Source organism: Trachurus trachurus, assembly GCF_905171665.1.
Source record: "Trachurus trachurus genome assembly, chromosome: 22".
Lineage (NCBI taxonomy): Eukaryota > Metazoa > Chordata > Actinopteri > Carangiformes > Carangidae > Trachurus > Trachurus trachurus.
In genome coordinates this window covers 16,840,790-16,860,054 of record NC_139907.1, presented here as the reverse complement: position 1 = coordinate 16,860,054, position 19,265 = coordinate 16,840,790, and the positions used below count along the sequence as shown (strand labels likewise).

Below are 19,265 nucleotides of genomic sequence, written 5' to 3'. Positions count from 1 at the left end.
TTACCCAGTTAAATAACAATATCTCGGTGGTAATGTTTGTATAACGTATAAATCCACCCGTATCCACCCCGCCATCGCGCTGTGGGCACAGTCCCTACTACAGCTGGATGGCGGTAGTGTAGAGCCCGGTCGCTAGGTGGCGCTGGCCGAGATTTGTCCCCTCTCTCTCTCTCTCCACAGATGAAACGCAGCGAGATCGAGCGAGACTAGAGGTCAGAGTTGAGTGTTTGACAGAAAGCTGAATATGGACTCCATATTTCACGAGAAAGTAAGTTAAAAACGTTTGATTCACATCGTTTAGCCACAGCCGATCCGTCGTGTTTACTCGAAAAGCCTCGGAGCTCACGGCGGATGTGTGTTTACCTGCGGTGTCCGGCCGGTGGGGAGAGACTGTGCCGGTGTGTGTCAGTATTGTTGTCCAGACAGCTAACATGCTAATTGCACCTGCTAGTCATAGATAATGAAAAGTTTCCTCTCAGATAGTTGGGAGCTTTTGTAACAGCCACACGGGAACCTATTTCCGTCAAGCTCGTCAACAAACAGGCTTGACGTCGCTCTCCTTTGTGTTTTAAAAGCGTAATAACACTAGTGTTGTGTGTTGTTTACGTAAGCTAACCTAGCTAATGTAGCTGTAATAGTGTTGTCTGTTATCGTGGGGGCAGACCTGATCGATAATATCACCCTAACTAATACTAATACTAACACACTGTTGAGAAACCTTGCTGTCATGTGAGATGCCGTGGTGTCTAAACAACAGCTGCTCCTCTGCTTGTAGCAAGAGGGCTCTCTGTGCGCCCAGCACTGCCTCAACAACCTCCTGCAGGGCGAGTACTTCACCCCCGTGGACCTCTCCTCCATTGCTCATCAGCTGGACGAGGAGGAGAGGATGAGGATGGCAGAAGGAGGCATGGCCAGCGAGGAGTACAGGACCTTTTTACAGGTGAGAGGACCCAGGACACACGAGGTTGGCGCTGGAGGTTATTTACACAAGCTTGTTACCTAACAGTGTCTAAATTCAAGCTCTGTGAATGTGTTTTTCCAGCAACCGTCTGGGAACATGGACGACAGTGGTTTCTTTTCGATACAAGTGAGTTTCAGAGCTTTTGCCTTGTTATTATTGTTAATAACAGATCAATAAGTCAGGAATGTCAATAGCCTTCTTTGTTATCTAATCCTTTAGGTTATTAGCAATGCTCTGAGAGTGTGGGGCTTGGAGCTAATCCTCTTCAACAGCCGAGAGTACCAGAGCTTGATGATAAATCCAATGTAAAGTTGTTGTTTTTTTTATTAGACTTTATTATCCAATCATATTAAAACTCTACAGATTAAGCTGATTGTAATGGCTACTCCTACTTTTATGTTACAGAGCTGAGAAAGCCTTCATTTGCAACTACAAGGAGCACTGGTTTACTATACGCAAACTTGGACAACAGGTATGAGGCACTTGCTTTGATGTAGTATTTGAATCCAGATTGATTTACTAAAACAGTCTTATCTCAATTGCAGTGGTTTAACCTGAATTCATTGTTGACTGGACCAGAGTTGATATCAGACACCTATCTAGCCCTTTTCCTTGCACAGTTACAACAAGAAGGTATTGTAATATTGTCTTATTTACATAATGTTTACATGTTTAAATCCAGAAAAGATTATTAGAGTTGTATTTGTGCAGGATATTCCATATTTGTGGTGAGAGGAAACCTCCCTGAGTGCGAAGCAGAGCAGATCCTACGGATCATGAGGGTGCAGCAGCAACAGCGACCTAAGCTCATCGGAGAGGATGAGGCCCAGACAAGTGCAGGGTGCGTATTGTATCTGCAGACTGTACAATGTAGAAGACCCGTGAACTACTTCATAAATTACATCTTAGTTTATGCTTCATATTGCTTATAATAATCTTTTGACTTCTAGCAACTGATTAAACCTTATACTGCAAGCAGCAGGTCAGCAGCTATGAACCAAGCAGAGATGGGCTTTGCCGTGGAGGATGAGGTTGTAGACGAAGATGAAGAACTGAAGAGAGCCCTGGCACTGAGCAGGCAGGACATAGATGTGGAAGATGAGGAGGCTGATCTACGCAGGGCCATTCAGCTCAGCATGCAAGGTAAAGGATGAGTCATCTGTATACGTATATATATTCCTGTACCGTCTTTATTCTTTTTTTCTTGCTTTAAATTGGGTTTTATATTATTTTATTGTATTTTTAAAAAGTTGTATGTTTTTATGCTGTTCTTTTTTGTGTTTTTGTCTTTTTTCCCATTTACAGTCCTTACTGTTAAATGTTTTGTCCGTATGTAAAGCACATTGAGTTGCCTCTTGGTATGAAATGTGTTATATAAATAAAGATGCCTTGCCTTCAATTACTATTACTAATCATTATATCATCCAGATTGATTACTGTAGTAGTTAGGTCTTACCCATGGACCGTTGAGTCAGTTTTATGCCTTGTTTTCGTAGATTTTATTTCTGGTTAACAGCCTTTTGAAAGTTGCCTCTGTTTGTTACAGGAGCAGTGATGAGCAACACATCTTCAGAGTCGGCCAGCCAGGCATCAGGGAGTGCTGCAGGAGGACAAAGAGAAGGCCAAAACGAGGCACTCACAGCTGAGGAACTGAGGAAACGGAGACAAGCCTATTTTGACCGGTACGTTCAGCTACATGTATAAGATTGTGTTGTAACAGTTTCACTCAATTTTATGTCATAAAGGTCTCCTTTAAGATGATAGAATGTATGACATTGCATTCACCATTTTAAGTAAATGGAAATAATTCAGGAGATTTGACACATATCCTGTGTGTTGACTGTTTAGGCAGCAGCAACAAACTCAGCCAACCATTCCTCAACAACCAGATACAAAATCAACAGGTGGCTCAGGTGAAAGTATCTGTTTTTTAATATAAATATATACTATATAAAATCTAATTAATTTTATCAGAGAACCTATCCAAGAATGAAATGGAAGATACTAACCTCTGCTGTTCTTTTTCATCTAGGATCAGTAAACACTGGCTCTGTGGAGGACCAACAACAAAAACCCAGCCAGTGAAGTTGTGAAAGGTTTTGCCTGTGTTGTTTACCAGCTGCCTGGATTGGCAACCCCCATACAGGGGTAGCTTTGCTCTTTCCTCTAACCTTTTGCACATGCGAACGAAAGGACAGTCACGAGGTTGACACATTTCCCCTGGTTAGTTCGCTGACAGGCTACAGAGAAGAGAACAATGGCAAAGAAAAGGCAGCAGTTAGTCTAATCTAACTCAGTAAGGCACTGAGGCTGGGAAAAGGGTGACCACAGAACTCATGATGCAGTTAATCCAAGTTTGCAATTGCCTTTGTACCATGGCGCCTTCTATTTCTATTGTATACTGTTTTTTATTCTTGTTTTTTCTCTGGAAGAGATGGAAAATCTTCGGCATACAAAGGGTGTGTTTACTTGCGTGGGCTGAATACATACAGAGATAGGTGTTCTATGACTCATAGGAGACTAATCCATGTCCTTCATAGATAAAGACAGCCTCCTGCCTTTGTGTTGGACTTGGGTTTGTAGGACATAATGTGTGAATACAGTGCCCTCCCCATCAGAACACCAGTGTGGTTTTGAAATTATTTCTTTTTGCAATGTACTGAGACATCTTTTAGCCAGCAGCACTAACTTGTGTGGGTCATTTATTCCTGACATTATCAACCATTTTACTTGTGAGCATCTACAACTGAATTCCCAAGGCATTTAGACATACAACATATTTTTTTGATGTTGTGGCTTTGTCATTACCTTTTTAAGCTTAAAAGCAGGCGTGAATAAATGTAAGATTATTCAGCTTAAAAACACAATTTAAGGTTGCTTTGTCCACTTTGGATGAGCAGTGAACAAAATCACTCTGTGGAGCAAAATATTTGTCATATCTTGTCTAGATTAAGTTGACATTTAACAGGGAACAGAGATGAAATCTGTAAACATTACGGAACTGCAGCTTATAGATAAACACATTGTTCATTTTTTCCAGCACAGTATGATCACTTGAAACCAAAAAAAAAACTCCTACATGTCCGACCAGCCTACCTAGTATGTGACATAATGTGTTGTTTCTTCTCATCAGTATTTGTCGTTAAATCTTTAGGGAACTCACCACAAAGAAAAGGATTTTAAAATGCCATAAGACTTTAACATCACAGTTTACAGTTACAACCCCTTAAATATGTGTTGTTGTGCACTGATTTGACTTATCCTCTATTCCAATCATATTAGGAGCGGTGTTGTACACATTAGCGGTACAAAGATACATTAATGAGGAAATAATGGTAAGATACCAAGAACGAGAGGAGACTGTTATTTACCCACAATATTGTACAATAAAAAAAATCCAAAGAACAAAACAAAACATCAAAAGTGTGTCTCTGTGCATACACGTTGAAGAGTTCATTGTATTCTGTTGCATTGGATCCTGACCATGACTTGTTTATAATCTCATGTGGTGTGCTCTACTAGCGTCCAATCAGTCCGTGAAAAAACGAACCCTTGCTACAACACACACATGTGGATGAATAAACCACATAACCGCATTAATACAATTTGATTTGTTTACAGTGGCGATGTCTTCTTGAACCGTTCATGCCTCCACAAAAAAGACTGGACATCATTGTAAAGTCTGATTTTTGTCTTGTGTGCTGGATGATTTCCAGGAAGATTTCATGATTTGATTACTTTTGTTTCCTTTTGGCTTTTTTTCTATTTAATATGCACTTGTGAAAGAGTATGAAATGTTGGTAGTTTGGGTTTTTTATTTTTATCATTGCATTATTTTCACTCACTGCATTCTTACAATAAGTAGCCTACTAATTCATCATTTTTGTTACATTTCACATGTTACCACTGCACATCCTTTCATTTATTGTATTAGGTCTTGTTCCAGGATTAAAGTGACATTCACTCCTCCTAAAGTTTGCCATGTCTTATTTATTTCTTGTTGTATCAATGTTAATGTGGTAAGTGTCCCTATTTTCTTTCATTTTCTTCTTCCATTCTTAATCTACCTCGCTTCCTTTTCTTTCCTTATCACTGATTGGCTCCTGTTTTCACCCTCCACCCCTCATTTACCTGATTGAGTTCACCTTGGCACTAGAAGATTATTTAAGGGCTTCATGCATTCAATCGCTTTTCACCTTCACGAGGCAGCAGTTTCTGTTCAGAGAAGTTTGTTACGCTTGAGTATCTATAATTTTTTTTTTTTTGTCGACTGTTTTGGTTTGTGTTAAATATTATCTTTACTCCTGTGTCCTTTTAGAAACCAGCAGCCCATGTGTGTCTTCCTTTCCATATTTGAAATAATAATTTGGGAATAAATTCAATCATTGTTGCACTAGATCAATTTTCTATGGCCTGTGTTAATTCATCCTGCATCTGGATCAATCCTCTAAACCTCCTAATTAACAGGTAGTGTGGTGTTATTGGTGGACCTTGTGACATCGTATCTGGAAAAGAGGTTCTGAATAAACAGCTCTGACTCCATCTGGATCAACACAGCAGGCTGTATGTAATGGTTAATGTGTAACCCTCAGAGCACACTTGCACTTTGTTTCTCCAAATAATAGATGGAGCTTTTAGACGCAGTCTTGCCCAAACTGAATGGTACGTACGACACTTGGTTTATTTTTGAAACACTTATTTTAGTGCCAACATCCATTAATTATTATTTTTTTTAAGTTATACTGGTTTTAGTAACAATGTCTAAATATCAAATTATTCAAAGGATTGTTTTTGTAGATTGTTCAGTTTTGCTTTTTTAATGTTTCTATCATCTACATGTCTGTGTTTCAGGTCATCCCTCCCAGACTCAAATTATGATGGTACACAAAATCAAGATGGAATATATTTTTATTCTAACCTACCTGTGCCTCCTCACCCCTGTCCACCAAGCACAACTTCCAAGTGCCACCATCTCAGATCTCTCCATCAAAAATATGGACTTTGCCATGAACCTTTACAGAAAAATATCCAGTTACCACGACAAGAACATCTTTTTCTCTCCTTTGAGCATCTCCACCAGTTTTGCTGCTCTCGTAATGGCTTCTGACGGCATCACACGCGAGGAGTTGCTCAAGGGTCTAAACCTGGAGCAGCTTGACAGAGCTAATCAGCCAGAACTTATCCCGGGACTTTTCCAGCTCCTTCATGAGAACATCACACAGAATGGATCACTGAAGCTGGACCAAGGCATGACCCTCTTTATGCAGCCGCAGTTTGAGATACAGAAGAACTTTGAAAACCAGAGCAAGACATTTTTCCATGCTGACATCAAAACTGTAGACTTTTCAGATGAAACGGAGAGTGTCAGGTTCATCAATGAGTACATCAGTCAAAAGACTGAGGGCAAAGTGACAGAGATGCTGGCCAACCTAGACCCACAGACCCAGCTGATGTTAATCAACACAATTTTCTTCCGGGGTAAGGAAATCACTTCTGCATGTTTTTAGAATTACCGTTTGATCATTAATTTCTCCACACTTGATTTTTGACCTGTAGCTAATCAATACAGTTAATCTCTACAATATCCTTCACAGGCAACTGGCAGACACCTTTCGACCCCAATTTCACTTCAAGTGCACCTTTCTACATTGACAACTATAATATTGTGCAAGTGCCAATGATGTTCCAAGAGGATAAGTTCTACACGATGGAAGATGTCTCTCTTGGAGCCAAAGTGCTGAAGATACCGTATCAGGCAGGTGTTTCCATGCTCATCCTGCTACCCAACAAAGACAAGGACTACACTGTAATTGATGATGAGATAAATGCTAGGAGGTTCCTCAGCTGGATCAGCGGCCTGAGCAAAATGTAAGTGCACAGATACTTGTCGTAAATGCATAGCATGCCTGCAGCAAGATTTAACACAGGAGTCTGCTCATCATGTCAAGCCATGTCTTGTTCACAGCAAACTGGAAGTCCACATTCCCAAATTCAAGCTGGAGGAGTCGTATCCGCTGCACAACCTTCTATCCGATATGGGCATGACCACTGTCTTCAGTAATTCGGCCAATTTGACAAGGCTGAGTCGAAATGGCGCCATCAAAGTGTCAGAGGTTGGTTTTCAATTGTGCCATACTATAATGTATTTCCACTTTCCAGATTGCAGATGATGACCTCAGTCTCTACTGTTACATCACAGGTGCTGCACAAAGCTGCGATTGAGGTGGATGAGACAGGGACCACTGCAGCAGCAGCCACAACAATTGGCATTACTCCGTTTTCCTTACCCAGGATTTTCACTGTTGACAGACCTTTTTTCTTCTTCATATACCACGAAGACACAAAAGCCCTGCTGTTCATGGGTAGGGTGATTGATCCCACCAAGAACTAACAATTCTTAAGTGTGTGCACATGATATTGTGTTTATTCAGACTTCCAAAAACCTTTGTTTGAAATACTTGGTTTGGTCTGTTCAGTAAAAGTCCACTTATGTGATGAATATGAATAAAAACTTTACATTGATGTGTCTGTTTTGGTATTAGGTGGGAAATCAGTCTGGAGTGTATAGAAATCATTCTAAATGAGCATGGTACCAATGAAAACCCACAGTAGCCTATTTGGATAAAAGTTTAAAATCAATTAAAATTTTAGTCTCTACAGGGTTTATAAATGGAACTGAGGACTTCATTATTGATGACCAAATTCTTAAACAGTGCCAAAAACAACATTTGGGAGGTGGGAACATTTGGGTTGCCAGGTTGTGAATCGCTTGCTGGCCAGTATACAAACACACTTGCCTTGCTTTGCCTTCACGGCACTGGATCATTTCACCTCCAATGTTGTAAAGACCCCAACTGGTAAGCCTAGACTATTTATTTACTTACCACGCACTTTGATGTAGGCCTAGTGGTGTAAAAACTCATCAGCAGCTCATTTATAAGTGCATGCCAGAGGTCATACAAAGTCTGCTGCTGGGCTATTACTATTAGAAACCTACTTTTGTCCATAATTTGTGACTTATTTACTTACTTACTAGAAAGTAAAAAAAAATGCGCAGTTAAATAAATGCATTATTTAGGTGCATTATAAAGCTCTGGTAAAGATGAGGCAGAGGACGAACTGTCTGTATAACATTGCACTGTTCCTGTTGCTCGACTAATAAAGTTTTTTCAAACCACGTGACCAATCCTGTCATGGCTGCGCCCTCGTGCCATGCGTGGATGTAATCATATTTTTATGTCTTAAAAAAGCGCAGAGAGTTGAGGTAAGGCGTTTATTCTCATTATTATTGTTTATAGTTGATGTATAGTTGTCTATAATTTTAGTTTTTGTACGAGTTGGGTTTTATAGTTTGACCTATCTGTACGTTTTGACTCGATAACTCCTGCGAACAGTGAACAGCAGCATACACACGAGCCGTATGACAACTCTATGGCCGTGTGATACATACACTGACAGCTACTTTGTGTATTTGTAGGAAAATGAAGACGAAGAAGATGAAGACGACAAACAAACGTGTGTCCTCTGGGCTGCGGAAACGAGACAAACGGAGCATTCACGTGAAAGGCAAATGGAAAGCAATAGAGCTGGATCCCAGTCTGTTCTCGGAGGAGGGCCTGGAGGGTTTGGTGTGTTTTGAAGAGCTGACAAATTACCGTCTGGTAGACTCCGAAAAGGCCGCGGCCACCGCAGAGAAAGAGCTGAAAAAGAAGGAGAAGAATAAAGCCAAGAAAAGAAAAATCGGCAAGGAAGAGGAGGTTGGAGGGGATCCTGGTGTGGAGAGCAAAGAGGGAGAGGAAACGGCTGAACCAGCCGAGAAAAAACCCAAGAAAAAGAAAAAGAAGAAACAACCTGCAAAGGAATCAGTCCAACAAGACGGCAGTCCTACAGAAGAAACAAACAAGGACATAGCAGCCAGTGAAGAGGGGACAGAAGGTGAAGGAGCTGTGGAGGAGGACACGTCGAAAGACTCAGCAGTCGGCTCTGAGGAAAAGGTCCAGTCGAAAAATGTAAAGAAGAGCAACAAAAAGAAAAAGAAAAAACAGAAGCAGCAGGTAGAAAATGATACCACAGAGAAAGAAGCTGACGCGGAGCATTCATCAGAACCTCCAGCACTGGAAAAGGAAAAACCTCCTCAAGCGAAAATGGCAAAACCTCCTAAAAAGCGAGCAAAGAACTGGACAAATGCAGCACTTGGATCCCAGGACAAAAACACTGATGTGGGTGCATGGAAGGACCTGTTCGTCCCCTCCCCTGTGCTAACGGCACTGAGCAGCCTCGGGTTTGGCTCACCCACTCCAATCCAAGCCTTGGCGTTACCTCCAGCCATCAGAGACCGTATGGACATACTGGGAGCAGCCGAGACTGGTAAGATCTGTCATTCTTAATGTCAAAGCTTATAACAAGTCTGTTTCATGTGAAATGTAACATGAGCACTGTCTTTACAGGAAGTGGTAAGACTCTGGCTTTTGGCATCCCCATGATCCACACCATCCTGGAGTGGAAAAAGGGTTCAGATAAATCTGATGATGAAAACAGTGAAGCAGCCGCAGAGGTAGAGAGTTTGTATTTACCTCCTTTGAAGAAGACAGAGGAGGACCAGGAGGAGGTCCAGGAGGCTGAGGCTGAGGCTGAGGGAGAGGAGGAGGAGGAGGAGGAGGAGGAGGAAGGTATGGGAGATCCAGACCAAGGTGACTCGCATGAAGACGCCAGTGAGGATGATGAAGAGGAAGATGAGGATCAAAGGCTCGGTTGTGTTAAAGTAATCCAAAATGCAGAGTTTGACTTCGAGGCCACGGCCGAGGAAAAAGCCGCGGCTCAGAATCAGCCTCTGCTCGGCCTGGTCCTCACTCCCACCAGGGAGCTGGCCGTGCAGGTCAAACATCACATCGACGCTGTCGCTAAATTCACAGGTAAGTCATTTATCCTGATCACGTGCCAGGTGTCGTCGTCCTTCAACAGATCTGTGAACTGATGATGTTACTGTTACTGTGCTGCAGATGTCAAAACGGCAATCGTGGTGGGTGGGATGGCACAACAGAAGCAGAGGAGGATGCTGAAGCGCAGACCAGAGATCATTATTGCGACTCCAGGACGTCTGTGGGACTTGATCAAGGAGAGACATCCTCATCTGCTGAACCTCAGACAGCTCAGGTGAGACGCACCTCACAACTCGACGACATTGCAAATGAGGGCAACCTCAATGTCTCTCGAGAATAAATAAAGGTTATAATAATAATAATAATAATCTTGGTCACTTGCTGAAAATTTTCAGCTTAAGTTATTTTGCTTTAACTTAATTGCTTGGCTCAACATCTTTTTAAGTATTTTGGGGGGCTTTTAGGCCTTTTAATTGATGAGATAGTCAGAGAGAGACAGGAAATGGGGAGACAGAGTGGGGGAATGACACGCAGCAAAAGGCCACCAGGGGATTCGGACCAGGGCCGGCTGCAGCGAGGACTATAAAGTCTGTATATGTGGCGCCTGCTCAACATTATTGACTACAGCAATGCACTGTATGAAGTGATACAAGGTGAAAAGAGGCGTAGTTAAAGCAGTAAAGAGACACTGCATGGTTTTCAAAAACAGGATATAATATTTATTGTCACTCATTTTATTCTTACTATTTATTTATATATATATATATGAATAATGATTGATTTTGCTATCTATCTATCTATCTATCTATCTATCTATCTATCTATCTATCTATCTATCTATCTATCTATCTATCTATCTATCTATCTATCTATCTATCTATCTATCATTGTTAACATTGTTATATGCCATGTAATAGTTGGTGCATGAATGGACTTTAGAGGGGAAGATCCAAGATATCTATGACATGAATTTTTCAGCATCCCCGTAGTGTAAAAAAAGAGCATGTACCTTACTGCTGTTTGCAGGATGGGTCTTGTGTAATCTCTTTCAAGTTAAAGAGCAGCAGAGACAGCAAACTGTTTTCTAAAAGCTAAACAGAAACCAAAGACGCTGACTTTGTTTTTATTGAACTTGACCGCCTTCCAGAGTTTAGCCAGCTCTGACTAAGGACCTGTATCTTCTGTATTGTCCCGACTTGGCAGCTGTGAATGAAGTTCTGCATTTATTACTTAAATACCCAAATGCTGACCAGTGGGTTGGATGGCCTGTGCACCACCTGGCAGCTGTCCTGGCTGTATTCATCTCCTTAAAGAATACAGCCAAGTCAGAGGAAAAGTGTAGGCATGCATTAACACAGAGTATGTTTTATTCAGCTCTCTTTATAACAGAAATAAAACACCTGAAGAGATGAACCAAAGATCAACATAAGGGCTCCCAGGAGTGTGATGAATATTAGTGTGATACAGATCTAGAAGAAAGGCTGGTGTTTCAACGTGTTTTTCGTGTTGTGTTACTCTGCAGGTGCCTGGTCATCGATGAAGCCGACCGCATGGTGGAAAGAGGCCACTTTGCAGAGCTGGAGAGTCTGCTGGAGATGCTGAACACCGTTCACTTTAATCCAAAGAGGCAAACCTTTGTGTTCTCTGCCACACTGATGATGGCCCGCAGCCTGCCCACCCGCCTCATGCAGAAGAAGAAGAAGAATCTGGACCAGAGGAGCAAGCTGGAGGTCCTCATGGAGAAAGTAGGGATCAAATCCAAACCCAAAATCATCGACCTCAGCAGGAAGGAGGCGACAGTGGAGACGCTGACGGAGACACGCATCCACTGTCAGAAGGAGGAGAAGGACCTCTACCTTTATTACTTCTTGCTCCAGTACCCTGGGCGCACCATGGTGTTTGCCAACAGCATCGACTGTATCAAGAGACTCAACTCCCTGCTGGTCATCTTGGATTGCACTCCGCTGCCCCTGCACGCCAACATGCACCAGAAACAACGCCTCAAAAACCTGGAGAGGTTTGCTGAGAGGGAGAGGTGAGTCTTTCATTTGCCAAAATAATTGTGTGGCTATGATAAAATCTATAAACCTGTTAAATGCAACCAGAGGTGTGAAGAGTTTGATCTGTACTGGGACTGTTCCACATGGGTAGTTCCACCCTTCAGTTTTCTCATGCATATTTACAGAAGTAGATTTAAAAATTAATCGAATACCAGAATTTTCGACATTTAAAAGGCTTAATCAGCAGGTTTGGAGTTAACATTTATAATTCTGAAAGGTAGGAGCTTCATTCGGAGGACAGACAGTTTCTAAGCTTTTAATCTACTCTTAAAAGTGCCACGTGGAGAAGCTACTACAGCAAACATCGATTTTCAGTCAGGTCTGTACATGTGCTGTGCTGCGGCTGCTATCTTGGCAAGTTCTTCCCTGAAGAGATGGACTTCCCTAGTTAAATTAAAGTTGGAAAAAAAGGTCTTTGTAATCACTAATCACATTAAATACGGCTCCATTCTGTAATTTTGTCTAGTTTTTTTTTTCTCTGTTTGACTTGTAAGCAGTAACGGTGAAGAGTCGAGCCAAAACTCGACCTCAACAGAACAAAATAAACACAGCGCTCCACCTTTTTAAATCCACGCTTTACTGAACTCTGGATTTAATTCACAGTTGTGTTCTGCTGACTACCGATGTAGCTGCCAGAGGACTGGACATCCCCAATGTTCAGCACGTTATTCACTACCAGGTATGATTCTTGACAGTTTTCCAAAACATGAATTACCTTTGACTTGGAGCTTGTTCCTCATATTTGCTTACCTGAGTTCAAAACGCACAGAATTGTTACAGTAACACTAACCACCATACAAGCCTGAGCCATAGTGCAAGAGACATATACTGTTAAACTGAATTTAACCAATTAAAGGGATAGTTCAACATTTTGGCAAATTGGCCCATTACCATAATCCCTATAGTCATAGCAGTAGGTTTGTTACCTTTAATTGTCGGTGCAAGCTGTTTTTAGAACGGCGGAGCAGAGCCGCGAGCTGCTCAGAGCTACGCTACGGAGGCTCATGGGATTTCTTGGTTTCCCTCATCAAACTCATCAAATACACGATTCAACAACTCCAAAACGCTCTCGTGGACAAGTTGTGACCTGCACATTCACCACGCTATGAGATAATAACAGAACGTTACAAGACGGAGTTGTTTTCGAGGTAAATTCATACAAAACCGCTGATGCGTGTTCTCGTTGGGGGCAGTTTTCCAGAAAGCAGTCTCTGCATTTACCTCTAAAACAACTCTGTCTGGTAACGTTCCATCATTATCTCATAGCGTGGTGGATGTGCAGGTCACAACTTGTCCAACAGAGCGTTTTGGAGTTGTTGGATTGTGTATTTGATGAGTTTGATGAGGGAAACCAAGAAATCCCATGAGCCTCTGTAGCATAGCTCTGAGCAGCTCGCGGCTCTGCTCCGCTGTTCTAAAAATAGCTTGCACTGACTAAAAATAGCTTGTACCGACAATTAAAGGTAACGAACCTACTGCCATGACAATAGGGATTATGGCAATGGGCCAATTTGCCAAAATGTTGAACTATCCCTTTAACCTAATGAGAGAAAGGAATTCCTACTGTAACTGGTACCTGATAATAATCTTCTGCTGTGTACTTCAGGTTCCTAGGACATCTGAGACTTATGTCCATCGGAGTGGCAGAACAGCAAGAGCCACCAAACAGGGTCTCAGTCTGCTGCTCATCGGCCCGGACGACATGATGAACTTCAGAAAGATTTACAAAACTCTCGGGAAGGACGAGGACCTTCCCATGTTCCCTATAGAAACCAAATGCATGGAAGCAACCCAGGTAAGATCCAAGGGAATTAGCTCTTGTCTTCTGGATGCCATACAGAGTGTTTTATTTGATTGTTTACTATGAGTGTTTGCTTCCACAGGAGAGAGTAAACTTGGCTCTGCAGATAGAAAAGATTGAGTTCCACAACTGCAAAGAGAAGCAGCACAACTCCTGGTTCAGACAAGCTGCAGAGGCCCTGGAGGTGGATCTGGATGACGATCTTTTAATTGGTAAGACCGACATAACCGTACCAGTGACATATAAAGAAATCCCATGTAATGTGTTAAATCTACTGAAAAGTGTTGAGATCTGACAGCTGAAGATGCTGTTTACGTCTGCAGGCAGAACAAGGGATGAAGATGCTGACAGAGAGCAGCAGAAGATGCTAAAAGGGATGAAAAAGCATTTGAAGCATCTGATGTCTCAGCCGGTGTTCAAGAACGTGATAAAGACCAAGTACCCCACTCAGATGGGAAAGCTGTCCCTGCCTTCAAGCATGGAAAGTGCCCTGACCAGGATTTCAACACAGGAGAAGAAACAGGAGGAGAAGAAACAGAAGTTGCAGACAGGCGAACCATCAAAGACGAAAAAAAGGAAGCAGAAGAAAGAAAAGCAGCAGCAGTGACATGTTAATGAAAATGTGTATTTAAAAATCCATCTTTGACTTAATTTCTGTAGCTATTAATTACATAAATGTAATTTTTTTTTTTATGTGCAGCAATTGTATTTTCAAATGTTGTTGAATCTTTGTACACTGTCGGAGTTTTATAAAAATCTGTTTTCAAGTGTCTTCAGTTCACAGTTGAAATTTATTCAACCAAAGTCAATGTTCCTGAGTTGGTCAGAGTTGGGCCGCAGCGCTGGTCACTGCTGAGGTCGGGGGTAGAGGATGTTGTAATGTGACGTTTGGTAGAGGAGGTGCAGGGAGGGTTCAGCTCCCTCTGGAATGATGTGATGAGCCAACTGTCGGTCGTCGCCCTCCATGGAGACGACATGGATGCAAATGTCCAGGGCCTGAGACAGAGCCAGGATGTCCACGTGATCCGACTCCATCGCCATCGCCTCCACGTCCTGAAAGAAGAGAGCAAAGACATGACCGGACCTGACAGCTGGGTTACCTTGACCAATCCTCCATTTATATATTAAAAAAAAAAAAGCTGACAGTAAGTAACACACTCTTCCATTTTTTCTCACTAGGTGGCAGCAGCGCTTTACTAACCTGATGACAGTATGTCTGTAGACTGGGAGCCTCGACAAAGTGGCAGAAGAAGTCTGAATGATTTTGCAAGTGCGCTGAAGTGAGCAGCCGGAGATACTGCACCACGCCGTCCGAGGTGGTCTGCTCATTGAAGAGTCTGAGTAACGTGTCCTCCTGTTCATCCGCCTGGCACTGCTCCACCGCGCTTACAACCTTCAGGAGGTACAGCACAGTCAGGCATCACACAACACATTAAATCACCTGGTTGAAGTCTAGTAACACTGAATAAAAAAATAAGAAGAAGAAGGCACTAGACATGTCAGGGCTTTTGTCTGTACCAGTAAAGAGCTGATAAGAAAACAAACTGAACCTTTCAATACAGTAAGTCCATTTGGTTTTGACTTGTAGTGCTTCTAACAGGAACGGAGGTGTGAATTGATATAAAATAAAGTTGAGTGTAGTGTAGGTGATGTACGATCATATTAATGGAGTCTCCCCTCCTAATAATAGATTGTTAATGAGTGTGTAAGAGCACCAACAAACCCATTATTCAGGTAATAATAATAATCTAATTATGTTTTGTACTCTGCACTTCAACTTGTTGGTTTTGAATGTGTTATGATAACCCTGACCACCCTGATATGCCCCCACCTGGAATGAAGCCTGTGTTTTGATGATTCTGTAGGTTGTACAATTATCTATTTTTAAAAAATGCAATTTTCAGTGTCCATTTAAATTTAATTCATTTACTCATCTGTTAACATGTTGTTACTGTAAAAGACATACTGTGTTCAGGTGGTGCTTGTAGGAACTCTCGTCAAATCCTGCAGATGACAAGGCTTGGCTGCTTTGAATTATTTTGTCCTTGAATCTGAAATTGAAGTTGGAAAGGACCCTTTATTTACCAACGGTAGATAGATAGATAATGGTGATGATGATGGTTGTTATTGGTGGTGGTGGTGACTGACCTCTGCAGGGCCCTGTCATTATGTAGAGCTGACTCCATGTGAGCGAAGCAGAAGGCTCTGTAGAAACAGTTTCCATCCCCACGCACTTTCCTCACGGAGGAAAACTGGCTGCTTAGATCCTAACAAAGGACAACAGAGTGTGGTTATAGCCTACTGCTGTTAACAGGGGTTACTCCGTCCGACCAGCCCAACACAGTTAAAGAGCCTACTTTCAGTTTGGCACCCGGCTTTTGCTCAGGAAACAGCGAAGTGATGTCCTCTCTGCATGCGAGCAGGCTGCCCGCCTCCATCTGTGGACAAACACACACACACGGACACACACGGCTTCACTGTCTGAGAGCAGAGCTACAGGTCGACCGGTCACGTGACACACCTGCATATGTCGCCAACATGGAAACAATGTCAAAAGAAGACGTAATCAGTTTGGTAAGACTCCGCGCGTCAGACACCGTGTCGAGACCATTGTTGCAATTTCATTTCCATTTTCTGTAAACCGGATGTTTGCACTGACCACGTGCTCGTCTTAAAGCGACAGTACACAGTTTAAATGTTTGTCATGTCTGCACAGGTGCTTCTTTGAGACTGTAAAATACGCCCAAGTCGATTTGATTAGCTTTATTTTTGTAAAATGTCTGTCCTTCAGAGGTCAAAAAGCACTCTGGAGCTGTTTCTCTTCTATTTAGAGCAGGACTGTTCCCTTTCATTCAAATATTAATCATTTTCTCATTAATTCAAGTACCTATTGTTATTCAGCAGTTCATGTGGTACAATAAGACTAGAGAGAAATTAAATGATATCTTTTTTCATTAATTATGTGGATGTAGTTGGTCATTTTCTCTCCACATCAGATTTAGAGCATATGGCATCTTTTCCTTTTATATCAAGTCAGTGATGACCAGAGGTGGGAGAAAGTCCCTATGTTGCAAGTCCAAGTAGAGTCTCAAGTCTTTGCTCTCAAGTCTCGAGTAGAGTCTCAAGTCTTTGCTCTCAAGTCCCAAGTCAAGTCCAAGTCCTAAGATTTTTGTTTCGAGTCCCAACCAAGTCCTAAGATTTTTTTTCAAGTCCCAACCAAGTCCTAAGATTTTTTTTCAAGTCCCAACCAAGTCCTAAGATTTTTGTTTCGAGTCCCAAACAAATCGATTATAATTAATGATAAGTAAAGATCATGAACACGCCTCAATGATGATTGTATGTATTGTATAGATCCATGCCATGGAGCCGTAAGCCACACTGGTTTGTTATGCTACGTGTGCTGCAGTCAGCTGCTTCTTTATTGGTTACATTCAATTTCACGTCACATTCCGCAGAGCCGGTGACTCGAGATTGTCGGCTTCCCCCACACACAAGCCGACTTTTGATCCAAACGGTCACAATTGTTGGGACCAACAATCGTAAATACTGAACATGTTCAATATTTACGATTGTCGCCGCCGACCGTTTTACGAGCCGATCGTTGGGAGAATTTAAATCTTAACACACCACACACCACAGGAGAATCTCATAAAATACTCTTAAGAGCCAAGATAATCGGGCATTTTTTGTCTTTGGTCCGAAGGGGGAAAATCGGGGCAAAATCACCCCGATTGTCTTTATGTGTGGTAGGCATTAGTGTGTTGGCATTAATTATAGAGCCAAGACTGATAACAGGAGTGGGTTCTATATAGCATGTCTCTGGCTGACTGCTGCAGTATAACATTGATGTGACACTTTTTTAAATATTTTAATATTTGTGCTTGCTGCTTGTGACTTGACTTGAATTCAAGTCAAGAGGGTTAAGTCCAAGTAGAGTCTCAAGTCTTTGCTCTCAAGTCCAAGTAGAGTCTCAAGTCTTTGGCATCAAGTCCCAAGCGAGTCCAAGTCTTTTTTTGATTTGATCAAGCAAGTCTTAAGTCATCAAAATCGGGACTCAAGTCCAAGTCAAGTCTCAAGTCTCAAGTCCAAGTCCACACCTCTGGTGATGACGGTGTCACCAAAGTGCTCATGAGCCAGAGAAGTGAGTTTAGGTTAAAGGTATACAGTATTCAAATATAGACATCCTTCAAACTGATTCACCCTCAACATACTTTAATGGAACTTTTTTATGTCCAGATGTGACTCAGCTAAGCTTTGTCTCCTATTTCTCCTTTTAAACTCAAATTTGTTTCAGATGAACCCGTCCACGTACATCGAATACCTTCCAGAGAGAAGACATACAGTATTTGATGTAATGATCTACGCCTTCTGCCTTCTGCCCTGATCATCACAACAATGCAAACAGGGAACAGGCGAGTGAACTATCATCATTCATCTCCTTTGTAAGCACTATGTGTCGCTGGATATTGTGTAACAAACCATTCGTGATACCTTTTATTTATTTTTAACCTATTTTTCATGTTTCTGTTTTTAAACAGGCTGAGGATGGAAAGAGTCTTTGCAAATACATTATGCTATTGATATAGAAAAAAATGACTTATTTTGTACATGGAAATAGAATCTCCAAAATAACAAGTGACTACAGCAATCACATTACTGTAGCTGACCAAAGAGCTTAAACGTTGTAGGGTTGAGGTTTAAAGTAGCATTACATTGAAATACTCAAGTTAAGCACACCATAATTGTCCTTAAGTGGATTATGTGGGTAGACATTTTGTACACTTAATGCACTTTGCCCGAAGGGTCCATGTATAGCAGCAATGTATAGAATGGTGTTGATATACTTTGTACTTTTGTATTTTACTGTTCTCTATCTGTTTTTGTATTGTCTTGTATAAATGACTCACTGCAAGCCAAATTTACCTGCTGGTACATCAGAAATCAGTGTTCCTAGTTATTTTTCACCACCACCACCAAGTGGATGTTGGTTGTGGATGTTGAGAAGGCATGACATTCTTTTTTTTATCTGAGATGCAGCTCAAACAGACAAAGCATACCAGCTGACACATACCAATCAATATGGCTCCTTAGCTGGTCCAACCAGGATTATGACTTAATCTTTAGGAATTTAAATTATAGACAAAACACCCACTTAAAAAGTATGGCATGCTCTGCTACTTTAATTGTATTTCTCAGTAGGAGTAGCAGCATTGCAGCAGTAGTGATCACTGTCTTTACTGCAAACCTGTTAGAAAACCAGTATGTGCAGTATTGCCTTTTAAATGTGGCAGGCACTGAGAAGGTCATAGTCAGGGTTACTTTGCTTCACTATTTTCCTTTATTAAATAAATAAATGTTGTTTACCTGTAAGGTGACCTTGGGCGTTGAGAAAGGCGCCAAATACCATGTTGTATTATTATTATTAATGCAGGCTAATACTGAGAAGCCCTTCTCTTCATCATTTATTTACCTTTTGGTAAATTGCAAGTCTTCTCTCATTGTTCTTTACATAATCAGATATATTTTAAAATAAAATGTTCACAATCAATTCACGTTGTCAGACA

The 19,265-nt window shown here is 41.6% G+C and overlaps 4 protein-coding genes across 5 annotated transcripts; 3 read left to right on the top strand and 1 right to left on the bottom strand.

Moving 5' to 3' along the window:
* Positions 1 to 178: 178 nt before the first annotated feature.
* On the top strand, positions 179 to 3,232 carry atxn3 (ataxin 3). The gene is made up of 11 exons (XM_083997807.1): positions 179 to 268; positions 776 to 940; positions 1,043 to 1,087; positions 1,181 to 1,266; positions 1,367 to 1,433; positions 1,507 to 1,594; positions 1,673 to 1,802; positions 1,941 to 2,104; positions 2,508 to 2,643; positions 2,810 to 2,874; positions 2,994 to 3,232. Exons 1-11 carry the CDS (start codon positions 245 to 247, stop codon positions 3,044 to 3,046), a joined length of 1,023 nt encoding a protein of 340 aa, XP_083853933.1. The 5' UTR covers positions 179 to 244; the 3' UTR covers positions 3,047 to 3,232.
* A 2,249-nt stretch (positions 3,233 to 5,481) lies between these two features.
* serpina10b (serpin peptidase inhibitor, clade A (alpha-1 antiproteinase, antitrypsin), member 10b) lies at positions 5,482 to 7,483 on the top strand. The gene is made up of 5 exons (XM_083998140.1): positions 5,482 to 5,623; positions 5,813 to 6,439; positions 6,556 to 6,829; positions 6,927 to 7,074; positions 7,161 to 7,483. Exons 1-5 carry the CDS (start codon positions 5,587 to 5,589, stop codon positions 7,350 to 7,352), a joined length of 1,278 nt encoding a protein of 425 aa, XP_083854266.1. The 5' UTR covers positions 5,482 to 5,586; the 3' UTR covers positions 7,353 to 7,483.
* A 146-nt stretch (positions 7,484 to 7,629) lies between these two features.
* On the top strand, positions 7,630 to 14,473 carry ddx24 (DEAD (Asp-Glu-Ala-Asp) box helicase 24). Of its 2 annotated transcripts, none has more exons than XM_083998138.1 (9): positions 7,630 to 7,818; positions 8,439 to 9,328; positions 9,409 to 9,873; positions 9,961 to 10,114; positions 11,363 to 11,875; positions 12,504 to 12,579; positions 13,507 to 13,695; positions 13,784 to 13,913; positions 14,025 to 14,473. In XM_083998138.1, the coding sequence occupies exons 1-9, from the start codon at positions 7,631 to 7,633 to the stop codon at positions 14,306 to 14,308; spliced, it is 2,889 nt and encodes a 962-aa protein (XP_083854264.1). In that variant the 5' UTR covers position 7,630; the 3' UTR covers positions 14,309 to 14,473. The 2 variants fall into 2 exon arrangements, with proteins under 2 accessions (XP_083854264.1, XP_083854265.1); XM_083998139.1 differs by having other exon boundaries at positions 7,630 to 8,225.
* LOC311005642 (ubiquitin thioesterase OTUB2-like) lies at positions 14,434 to 16,318 on the bottom strand. The gene is made up of 5 exons (XM_083998141.1): positions 16,059 to 16,318; positions 15,850 to 15,968; positions 15,668 to 15,752; positions 14,903 to 15,094; positions 14,434 to 14,754 (listed from the first exon to the last, which is right to left on the bottom strand). Exons 1-5 carry the CDS (start codon positions 16,137 to 16,139, stop codon positions 14,548 to 14,550), a joined length of 684 nt encoding a protein of 227 aa, XP_083854267.1. The 5' UTR covers positions 16,140 to 16,318; the 3' UTR covers positions 14,434 to 14,547.
* Between the last annotated feature and the right edge of the window lie 2,947 nt (positions 16,319 to 19,265).

Excerpts from the sequence above, each read along its gene's own strand:
- atxn3 (XM_083997807.1), top strand. The coding sequence starts at position 245 with ATGGACTCCATATTTCACGAGAAA. Across the intron at positions 1,088-1,180 it reads GTGGTTTCTTTTCGATACAA|GTTATTAGCAATGCTCTGAG; the intron begins GTGAGTTTCAGA and ends CTAATCCTTTAG. Across the intron at positions 2,105-2,507 it reads CATTCAGCTCAGCATGCAAG|GAGCAGTGATGAGCAACACA; the intron begins GTAAAGGATGAG and ends TGTTTGTTACAG.
- ddx24 (XM_083998138.1), top strand. The coding sequence starts at position 7,631 with ATGGAACTGAGGACTTCATTATTGATGACCAAATTCTTAAACAGTGCC. Across the intron at positions 7,819-8,438 it reads TGTTGTAAAGACCCCAACTG|GAAAATGAAGACGAAGAAGA; the intron begins GTAAGCCTAGAC and ends GTGTATTTGTAG. Across the intron at positions 12,580-13,506 it reads AGCACGTTATTCACTACCAG|GTTCCTAGGACATCTGAGAC; the intron begins GTATGATTCTTG and ends TGTGTACTTCAG.
- serpina10b (XM_083998140.1), top strand. The coding sequence starts at position 5,587 with ATGGAGCTTTTAGACGCAGTCTTGCCCAAACTGAATG. Across the intron at positions 5,624-5,812 it reads AGTCTTGCCCAAACTGAATG|GTCATCCCTCCCAGACTCAA; the intron begins GTACGTACGACA and ends TCTGTGTTTCAG. Across the intron at positions 7,075-7,160 it reads GCGCCATCAAAGTGTCAGAG|GTGCTGCACAAAGCTGCGAT; the intron begins GTTGGTTTTCAA and ends GTTACATCACAG.
- LOC311005642 (XM_083998141.1), bottom strand. The coding sequence starts at position 16,139 with ATGGAGGCGGGCAGCCTGCTCGCATGCAGAGAGGACATCACTTCGCTG. Across the intron at positions 15,753-15,849 it reads AATGACAGGGCCCTGCAGAG|ATTCAAGGACAAAATAATTC; the intron begins GTCAGTCACCAC and ends CTTCAATTTCAG. Across the intron at positions 14,755-14,902 it reads TACAGACATACTGTCATCAG|GACGTGGAGGCGATGGCGAT; the intron begins GTTAGTAAAGCG and ends CTCTTCTTTCAG.